Source organism: Centropristis striata, chromosome 11, assembly GCF_030273125.1.
Source record: "Centropristis striata isolate RG_2023a ecotype Rhode Island chromosome 11, C.striata_1.0, whole genome shotgun sequence".
Classification (NCBI taxonomy): Eukaryota; Metazoa; Chordata; class Actinopteri; order Perciformes; family Serranidae; genus Centropristis; species Centropristis striata.
This window is the reverse complement of record NC_081527.1, coordinates 1,562,368-1,573,518: the sequence shown is the minus strand read 5'-3', so window position 1 is coordinate 1,573,518 and position 11,151 is coordinate 1,562,368. Positions and strand designations below refer to the sequence as shown.

The following is an 11,151-nucleotide window of genomic DNA, read 5'->3' as shown; positions in this document are numbered from 1 at the left end:
GACCTGGAGCAGGACTGCACTGCATTATTTATAGAGAGAGAACTAACAGGACTCACAACCACCTGTCTTGGCACAAACTGTCCTCCAGCTGGAGACAGATCCGTCCAACAACGGGAGACTCCAGGTTCCAACCCAACAATTACCAGGATGTACAATTATGTCCAAATTTTAATAGCTAGTTTAGTTTCCTCAGCTGTACATGCTTTTGTTGTAAGTGATCAGAAAAGATGTCGGTGTTTGAAATTTGAAAAGAAGCCGAGGGAATTAATGATTCCAGCCTACTTTGAATTAATTTCCTAAATAATAATAATAATAATAATACTAATAATAATAAAGGCAAGGCTTGCTTCTTATTAGTTTGTTTGAACAAAAAAATTAACAAAATGACTAAAAAAGACACAAAATGAATAAAAAACTGACACAAAATGACCAAAAAAAACCCCACAGAAGACACAAAATAACTAAAAAAGACACAACAGACACGAAATGACCGAAAAAAGACACGAAATGACCAAAAAAGACACAAAATGACCAAAAAAAGACACAAGTGACCAAAAAAAGACATGAAACAACTTACAAAGACACAAAAAAACATGGAAAGGATTCAAAAAATGGACAAAAAACCCCATTAAGACTCCAAAGAGTTAAGGACATATTTTTCCCATACAAGGCACTTCATCATGTTTTCTCTATTTACGGGCCCCCAAAGCACTTTAGTATGTTTTTCTTCTTTTAAGGACATTTTAGAAAGCACATTTTTCCTTCTAAAAGGGCCCCATATAGGACACCATATATGGGAGATTCCAGGTTCCAACCCAACAATTACCAGGATGTACAATTATGTCCAAATTTTAGTAGCTAGTTTAGTTTCCTCAGCTGTACATGCTTTAGTTGTAAGTGATCAGAAAAGATGTCGGTGTTTGAAATTTGAAAAGAAGCCGAGGGAATTAATGATTCCAGCCTACTTTGTCAAGATAATTTTAACCTCACATAGTGTTAAGGGGGAAATTAATTCAAATGTAAAGGCAAGGCTTCTTTTTAGTTTCTTTGAACAAAAAAACTAACAAAATGACCAAAAAAGACACAAAATTAGCAAAAAAAGACACAGAATGACCAAAAAACCCCACAGAGAACACAAAATGACAAAAAAAGACACAAATTACCCAAAAAAAGAAATACAATTACAAAAACAGACACAAAACAGACACAAATGACCAAAAAAAAGACACAAAATAACTCGAAAAGACACAACAACAGACATAACAACAAACACAAAATAACCAAAAAAGACACAAAAAAGACACAAATGACCAAAAAAAGACATAAAATGACTTACAAAGACACAAAAAACATGAAAAGGATTAAAAAATGGACAAAATAATAATGGAATAATATTATAATTCCAGGTTCCAACCCAACAATTACCAGGATGTACAATTATGTCCAAATTTTAATAGCTAGTTTAGTTTCCTCAGCTGTACATGCTTTTGTTGTAAGTGATCAGAAAAGATGTCGGTGTTTGAAATTTGAAAAGAAGCCGAGGGAATTAATGATTCCAGCCTACTTTGAATTATTTCCCTCCTTAACTCTAGTATGTGAGGTTAAAAATATCTTGACAAATAAAGGCAACTCTTGCTTCTCTTTAGTTCCTTTAAACAAAGAAACTTCCTCCAGAACATGAAGGCTGCTGGATTAATCTCAGAGTAGCTGAACTTGCTGAGCTCTCTGAGGCTCCAGATGAAAGTTGAGCAGCTCTGCAGGCGTTGGAGCCGGTCAAGGGCAGATAGTGGAGCTGTGGTTCATGCAAGGTGTCTCAGCGGCTACCAATGAGGTGGAGAGGAGATATAGTACCAATAGAAAGTCAATGGTTACATAATGTAGTACCTCTGACTCATGAAACATCCAAAAACGTCCTGGTTAGATGTTATAAAAGATAGTTTACACCATGGGTTTACCATTTAGTGGCCCCCACCTTGATGTGAAAGTTTAATGTGAGTTTTATATGAATGGCACTTTACTGTGTTGTGTGTGGAAGGTCCCTTTAATTACTTTTTGGGTAATTTTGTGTCTTTTTTTAATAATTTTGTGTTTTTTAAATAATTGTGTGTCTTTTTTGGTAATTTTGTGTCTTTTTTTATAATTTTGTGTCTTTTTTTTAATAATTGTGTGTCTTTTTTGGTAATTTTGTGTCTTTTTTAAATAATTTTGTGTCTTTTCTGTAATTTTGTGTCTTTTTTATAATTTTGTGTCTTATTTTTTGGTAATTTTGTGTCTTTTTTTGTCATTTTGTGTCTTTTTTATAATTTTGTGTCTTATTTTTTTTGTAATTTTTTGTCTTTTTTTGTAATTTTGTGTCTTTTTAAAATAGTTTTGTGTCTTTTTTAATAATTCTGTGTCTTTTTGCTCTCATTTTGTTTCTTCTTTAAGTAATTTAGGTTATTTCTGTCATTTTGTGTCTTTTTCTGTAATTTGGTGTCTTTTTTATATAATATAATATAATATAATATAATGTATGAGTTTAACTTTCTGACATGATTGACAAAAAATATTGAACTTTTTCATGATATTCAAATTTTTTGAGATGTACCTGTACGTCCTATTTTGCTACTTGTAACAAAGCCCTGTATTGACATTTTTTAGAGGAGAACAAAGTGTTTTTGAAGCGTTTAAAGCAGTGATTATGTGTTGTGTTCTGAACGTGTTAGACCCGCCGTCACAAAAATGACCAAAAAAAAAAGAGACAAAATGATTATAAAGAGACATAAAATTACCAAAAGAGACACAAAATACTAAGGAAATACATAAAATGACCAAAAAGAGACATAAAATGACCAAAAAAGACACAAATATTACCATAAAAAAAGACAGAAAATGACCAAAAAGAGACATAAATTTACCAAAAAGACACAAAATGACCAAAAAGAGACATAAAATTACCAAAAGAAATGTTTAAAGCAGTGATTGCCACATTATGTGTTGCATTCGTCAAGCAGCAACCTGAAAAATAAAGTGCAGTAATTCCTCCACTAGCTACTTTGGGCTTCAGTTAATCATCCTCCTTAGATTTGTCTTTGGTTTCTACCAGCGGTCATGAAAATGTGGCTCAGAAATGTTCTCATTCAACTTCAGACACGTAGAGATTCAATATATCTGGTTCTGCAGAAACATGAAACTCCAACATTTCCTCTGGAAGCTGGGTTGTTAAATTGAGTTGGCTGAGAGATGTGAAAGCTGAATATATGGGCAGTCGTGTTTCTATGACTGTCATAAATATCTACATATATATACATTTTATATATTACAAGTTGTAATGGCTGCTCATGACTTGCTCTTTCAAATGGTAAAGTCCTGCAATACATCTCCTCTGATCCTGCTGAGCTCATAACTCACAACTGAAAGAATCAGCAAAAAGGCTGAAGGCTTGAAGAAAAATATCAGCGAATCATAACCTCCACCAGAGTCATAACTCTATTCTGGGTCTGCCGCTCAAAATGAACCAGCGCTCCACTTTTATCAGCTCAGATTACTCTCAGAGTATTTAAAACTCTGACTTTAATCTCCCAGAGGAAATACATTTACACTATATCTGCCTTTTCATGTTCAGTCGTCCAATACATTTCATTTAGTTACATTAAAAAACCTCATAATAATAATCACAGCAGCATTACAAGATTACTGTTGAATCGATTTTCAGCCAAAATAAAGACACAAAATCAGTCAAAAGCTGCACATTTACAACTCATTAGCTAATGAAATCTCCAAAGCAAAGTTCCACCTCATCCTTTTTCTTTCTTCTCTAGTTTCGGAAACAAAAGAAAAAGGAAATATTGCTGTCCCTCAAATCAATTTTTACCCATCCAGGATATTAATTAACCCTTTGATGCACAACATGGGCCTAAAGTGACCCGGTCATTTTGCTTCTTCTTTAAGTAATTTAGTTTTTTTTCTGTCATTTTGTGTCTTTTTTGTAATTTTGTGTCTTTTTTTAATAATTTTGTGTCTTTTTAAATAATTTTGTGTCTTTTTTGGTAATCATCTGTCTTTTTTTTTTTTTTTTAGCAATTTTGTGTTTTTTTTAAATAACTATGTGTCTTATTCTTTGGTAATGTTGTGTCTTTTTTGAAATTGTGTGTCTTTTTAAAATACTTTTGTGTCTTTTTTTAATTATTTTTATGTATTTTTTTGGTAATTCTGTGTCTTATTGCGGTCATTTTGTTTCTTCTTTAAGTAATTTAGGTTTTTTTCTGTCATTTTGTGTCTTTTTTTAATAATTCTGTGTCTTTTTAAAATACTTTTGTGTCTTTTTTTTGTAATTTTGTGTCAAAATTAGAGGTGTCCCCCAGGGATCAAAGTTCCACCTCATCATTTTTCTTTCTTCTCTAATTTCGGAAACAAAGAAAAAGGAAATATTGCTGTCCCTCAAATCAATTTTTACCCATCCAGGATATTAATTAACCCTTTGATGCACAACATGGTCTAAAGTGACCCGACTAAGTTTTAATATATTCTATATCTTTGCAAAAAATTAATTTCACCATTCAGTATTGCAGGTTTTCCTCAATTAGATTGTTTTTGATCATCAAACATCCTATGTTTTTTGTGTGTTTTAGTTTTTTAAGTACCTTGCTAAGCTAACTACTTAGCTAATTTCTTAGCTAAGCTAGCTAAGAAGTTAGCTAAGTAGTTAGCTTAACAAGCTTTTAAGCCTAAGTAGCTTGTTAATCGAACTTCTTAGCTAATTTATTGGTTAAATAGTTAGCTAAGTAGCTTGTTAAGCTAACTACTTAACTAACTTCTTGGTTGAATAGTTAGCTAAGTAGCTTGCTAAGCTAACAACTTAGCCAAGTAGTTAGCTGTGTAATAATACAAAAACGTTCTTTCTTCATAAAGTATAAGAGGTAAAATGGAAATAATGATCTGTTATCCTAATTTTTGTTTTCATTTCTTACTTTTTGAATAAAACCCTTTTTTTATCACCACTCTTCTAATGCAAAGGTCATTTTTGACCCATGTTGTGCATTAGAAGGTGTTTATATGTTGTCACCAATTTAAAACCTGACAAAGAAGACACAAATATTAACTATCCTAGTTTGTTAAATTGATGTTTTTTCCAATGGAAATTATTATTTGGTGGCTCTAATAAGTCTCAAATGTTAAAATATGTGATTTTCCAATGTAATCTGGTGTTTAACAACTCTTTTAAAGTTAAACCTTCAAAATAAGACAAACATAGTTACACATATACTCACATTGTTCATTTAGTGAATCACTTTTTGTATCACTACACTTCTAATGCACAAGGTCATTTCAGACCTATGTGTGTAAACTTGAAACTTGAAACTATTTTTCTTCATAAAGTATAAAAGGAAAAAAATATATAATGATCTGTTGTAATAAAAAAAAAGATATTCAAACACACAGCAGCATTAAATAATATGGGAAATGAAAGTTTTGCATTAGAATGTGTTCATATGTTGAGCATCAAAGAGTTAATACAGACGAGCTGTTTTATGTTTGACAATAATGCATATTTGCTGTAAAAGGGATTCATCTTTCATCCACCGGCAGGATTTAATCGAATTGAAAAACATGAAAAACAAACAGAACTCTGTGTACTAAAAGATAAATATCATATTGATCTCATGTTTGTTTCATCATCTTATTATCACCTTTTTTGTCCATTTCATTTGAGTATGATGTGGAAATATTTTTTCATATATTTCACTCACTGATATTTGCTTTAATAATAGTCAACATCAAAGGGTGATATTGGAATATGTATTTATGTCCTCATGGATCCCTGGTATAATATTTGTTTGTGATGTTTGTGATCCTAATCAGGGATAAGCAACGCGCTCGACCAGCAGCACAACACGTTTAAAGACATTCTGCACTTCTTGGCAACACATTTTAAACATTTTATCCGTGTCATTGAACGCCCCGTTGTCATTCCCGACTCATTACTGACAGCTACCGGTCAGGACCAGGCGGCAACCTCCTGGTCTCAGCAGGGAGGCAAACCAGGAAGTGTCTTAAGCTGCATTCTACCAAAAATTCCAGCAGGGGGCACCAAGTTTGGCTGCAAAAGCATTTTTGTCCATTCATTTCAATGCAAAATGAGAAAACTTGTCACTTGATTTATCACTTCAGAAATGTTTTTTTAGGACAACACTATGGTCTCAATCACTAGTAAAAAATCGTCTTCTTCTGATTGTCTTACTATGCACATTATGCAGTTTTTATAGTTGCCTATATAATGACAATAAAGGCTATTTGATTTTGAAATCTTACAAACCTGTTCATAAGAACACATTAAGAGATATTAAACAGATTGATGATGTCAGCTGTACATTTGTCAAGTAAATATATACACAATACTTGATTTTTTTTTTTTTTTTTGAAGATGAGACTGACTCATTGTTAGTGTTACTAACGAGGTACTGCATGAGGTAAGTGGTTTTCTGTTCAGAAGAGCTGGGTGTAAGACAGCATCATCATGATTGACAGCAGGTGTCGAGATGGTATTAATTAATTAAAGTATTATTGATTATATTTAAGGTCGTGGTGAATCATCCTTCACAGAACACACCGTCCCAAAAGTCTGTATATTTCACAGTTCTTTGCTCTCATTTCTCAGTTCTTTTCCTTGTTGAATACTGGAGAGTTTAACCTTTTCGCACACACCTCTAAGAAACACTGAAGCTAACATTGGATGGGAGGTTGTAGAAACGCCAAGTCGGCATTCTTGGTGTTAAATTTCTACACATGAAGGTCAGTAAAGTCATATTATGAAGTACTATTCAGACTGTGAAAAAATGCTTTTCTTCTCGGCTGTGGAGGAGCTAAATAACCCTGATAATGTCAATGGCTTTGTAACGGTTTGAGCTTCACATTTAATACAAATATATTGTGTTCCAATGGAGTTATGTTGGCATTTATCAGGCATGGAACAATCTGAACATGAGGAAATGTAAAACTTAGTGTTTTTGACAGTGGTCTGACCGTCTAAAGGGGGGCAAGGCAATGACCACATGTCATTAGTGTTTATGTTGACTTTTACATGTTCGAAATAAAATTCTGAATCAATCAATCAATAAACGTTGGCATATCTGTGCTCTTCTTTTGGTTTTTACCATTCCTTTCTTTATCCGTCTCATGTGGGTCCTTTCAAAAAGTACATAAATAAACCAAAAGCTTGGGAAGCGCTAGGTTGGTAGCCATAGATATGAGAGCACACTGTTCCTCTCCTCACCTGCTGATCTTTTAAAATCCTGACACACACACACACACACACACACACACACATATATATATATATATGGGGCGACCCCTCTCACCTGTAAATCTTGTATCTGGTAGAAAATCCCTGCTGGAACCTCTCTCTGAACTCTGTGTACTCCGGACATCTGTGGAAAGGTCCTTTCTCCGACAGCAGCCAGTCCAGCTGCCCCCCGCTCTGCCTCGTGTTGAAGCCCCACGCCGAAGAAGAGGAGGAGCCGGACGGGGCCGAGGCGGAGGACGAGGAAGAGGATGATGAGGAGGATGAAGACGAGGAGCCGTGGAGCACCTTCCCGCCGTGCACCCCGCCACCCACTTGTTCAGCTCGGGCGGGCCACGGCAGCCATAGCAACACCCATGGCAACCATAGGAGCATTAAGGAGGACGCCGACCATCTAGCGAGGTAGGCGGAGCCATGGGAGCACCTCTCTCTTCTGATTGGACAAGGAGTCGCCATGGTCCAGGTGGTCATGTACTAGGGCACCTGAGACCGGCATTTCTTCAGACAGTCACCTCCCTCTGGCCTGGAAACAAGACAGAAACAGGAAGACGTTTAACCCTTTGATGCACAAGATATTCTAAATCTTTGCAAAAAATTAATTTCATCATTCAGTATTGCAGGTTTTCCTCGAATAACTTGTTTTTGATCATCATACTTCAATTTTTTTTCTTTCATTCCTTACTTTTTGAGTAAAAACTAGGGCCGGGACTTTAAAAAATTGACGCATTTTATTTACTTATTTTTGCACCGCGGAACGTTTCTCCCTGGATGAGTTTCAGGAGGAGCGATTATACTGGAGCACCAACTAGCGTTGATGAGTTGAGACAACAACAAACCACAGTGAACATGAAGGAAGAAGCTGATGAGACCTTTGGTTGGCCCCGTGGATGATGGGACATTTAGTTACTAAAAACCAACGGATGGAAGCGTCCATAAGAGCATGGTTGTGTTGCTAGGCAACAAGGAATTCACATATCACCATAGCAGCACATCCAGCCTCAGGTATCACCTCAATGCTAAACACATAGCAGCTAGCGGCTAGTGTGCTAGCTAGCGTGGATTGTGATTTACTTCAAAAAACAAAGTATTCTTGTTTACAGAAGGTCTACCTACCTATAGGCTACCTGGATTTATGAAATGTACTATATTTCTAAATATGCTATTGCTACACTTAATGGCAAAAATGTCACTGGTCTGTTGGACTTGAACAAAAATAAACAATATTTTTGTTGCTTAAGCTTATGTATTCAGTCATTATTCAATGGTATACTAAAAATCCATGTGAAAAAAATCACTTCTCACTGTTCTCAGGTGAGAACGATAAATTTCGATTAATTAATTACATTAATTTTTTTTATCGAGTCCCGGCCCTAATAAAACCCCCCCTTTTTTTTATCACTACTCTTCTAATGCACAAGGTGATTTCTGACCCATGTTGTGCATTAGAAGGTGTTTATATGTTGTCACCAATTTAAAACCTGACAAAGAAGACACAAATATTAACTATCCTATTTTGTTAAATTGGTGTTTTTCCAATGGAAATTATTATTAGGTGGCTCTAATAAGCCTCAAATGTTAAAATATGTGATTTTCCAATGTAATCTGGTGGTTCTAACAACTCTTTTAAAGTTTAACCTTCAAAATAAGACAAACATAGTTACACATATACTCACATTGTTCATTTAGTGAATCACTTTTTGTATCACTACTCTTCTAATGCACAAGGTCATTTTTGACCCATGTGTGTAAACTTGATGTAATAATACAAAAACTATTTTTCTTCATAAAGTATGAAAGGGAAATGGATATAATGATCTGTTGTAATAAAAAAAAAGATATTCAAACACACAGCAGCATGAAATAACATGAAGGGAATGAATGAGGGTCATTTTTGACCCATGTTGTGTATTAGAATGTGTTTATATGTTGTGCATCAAAGAGTTAATTTGCGGTTTTATAATCAGTGATGGACGTTTCTGTCCAAATATTGTGATGACAGTCCAGAATTATGAAGGCAGCACAATGTCCCCCAACGTGGTATTTATCTAGTTAACATCAATCACAGCAGTGATTGTTTTCATGTCTGGTATTCTCTCTGCATGTCTCACACACGTAATTATTGTTATTAAGACCACGAGCATTAATTAAATTCACAAATCATAGAGACACTGCTTTCATTCCTTCAAAGAAATTACATTTTCCTGATGAGGAAGCTGCCTCTTAAAGTGTAATCTCAGGCCCCATTTAAGCCTGTCATCTCATGTGAATCATATCTGGATGAAATACATATTCAGGTCTGTGTGCACTTAGCCAGCGAGGATCCTTTTACTGCTTTTATTAAAATTAATTTTTTGGGTGATCACATTGCAGTTTGATAGTTCTTGACCACATGAAAGTAAAGATGTAAATGTACACAAAGCACAAAGATCTGATCGGACAAAACACGTCTACGATTTCAATCAACATACAAAAATATAGATGGATTGATGGATGGATGGATGGATGGATGGATGGATGGATGGATGGATGGATGGATGGATGGATGGATGGATGGATGGATGGATGGATGGATGGATGGATGGATGGATGGATGGATGGATGGATGGATGGATGGATGGATAGATAGATAGATAGATAGATAGATAGATAGATAGATAGATAGATAGATAGATAGATAGATAGATAGATAGATAGATAGATAGATAGATAGATCCGGTATTTAAGTACAATAAAATACTGAGGTAGAATAAATAAAAACAACAGTAGAAATAACACAGAATAGTACAATGACACTAAAGAGCTAAAAGAAGATCAGTTGGTATGTAAGGTACAGTATATAATATATAATAAAAAATACTACTACTAATAATAATAAGGCCAGTGTTATAGTAATAGTAGTATATCACAGTATATAGTAATAGTAGTAATGGCAGCAACGGTATATGTATATAATAATAATAATAGTAGTAGTAGTAGGAGTAATATTAAAAATAACATAGCAATGAGTCATATATTTATCCTGTGCAGAGTGTGCATACATACATAACATAATATATATTATGTAATATGTTCAAGAGGAGAATAAACCCCAGAACACCTGCAGCTTCCTGAAAGCAGCCATGACATTAATTATACAGAGCTTTAAGCCTTGCTATGATTTAAGACGCTGAGTTACATAAAACATACAGCTGTCATGGACGGGGACATTCGATTAAAACTGTAAACATGTTTATTTCTGCTGTGAAAAGATGGCCGATTTAACATAGGGGTCTATGGGGATTGAGAAAATGTAATGTGACAATGTAACTCAAGCAGTTGTTGATGATTTGTTCATTACAACCCTTATTTTAGGTTATAGATTTCAGGATATATCATTGGAAACATGCAGCAAAAGTTGTTGTATGAAACCCGTTCATAAGAATACATTGCGAGATATTAAACAGATTGTTGCACGATTGACAGCAAGTGTCGAGATGGACAAGTATTAATGATTATATTTAAGGTTGTAGTGAATCATCCTGCACAGAACACACCGTCTCAAAAGTCTGTATATTTCAAACTACTTTGCTCTCATCGGGGCATTTTCTTTGTTAAATACTGGAGAGTTTAACCTTTTCACACACACCTCTAAGAAACACTGAAGCTAACATTGGATGAGAGGTTGTAGAAACGCCAAGTCGGCATTCTTGGTGTTAAATTTCTTCACATGAAGGTCACTAAAGTCATTTTTTGGAGTACTATTCAGACTGTGAAGAAAAGCTTTTTTTTCTCGGCTGTGGAGGAGCTAAATAACCCTGATAATGTCAATGGCTTTGTAACGGTTTGAGCTTCACATTTAATACAAATATATTGTGTTCCAATGGAGTTATGTT

General features: G+C 34.6%; 1 protein-coding gene across 1 annotated transcript in view; it reads right to left on the bottom strand.

The window, feature by feature from the left end:
- Positions 1-11,151, bottom strand: part of brinp2 (bone morphogenetic protein/retinoic acid inducible neural-specific 2) — a 415,139-nt gene that overhangs the window by 228,468 nt on the left and 175,520 nt on the right. Inside the window, exon 2 of the mRNA XM_059344321.1 lies at positions 7,338-7,802. Within this exon, the coding sequence (XP_059200304.1) occupies positions 7,338-7,750 (413 nt within the window). The 5' untranslated portion in view covers positions 7,751-7,802. The remainder of the gene's footprint in view (positions 1-7,337; positions 7,803-11,151) is intronic.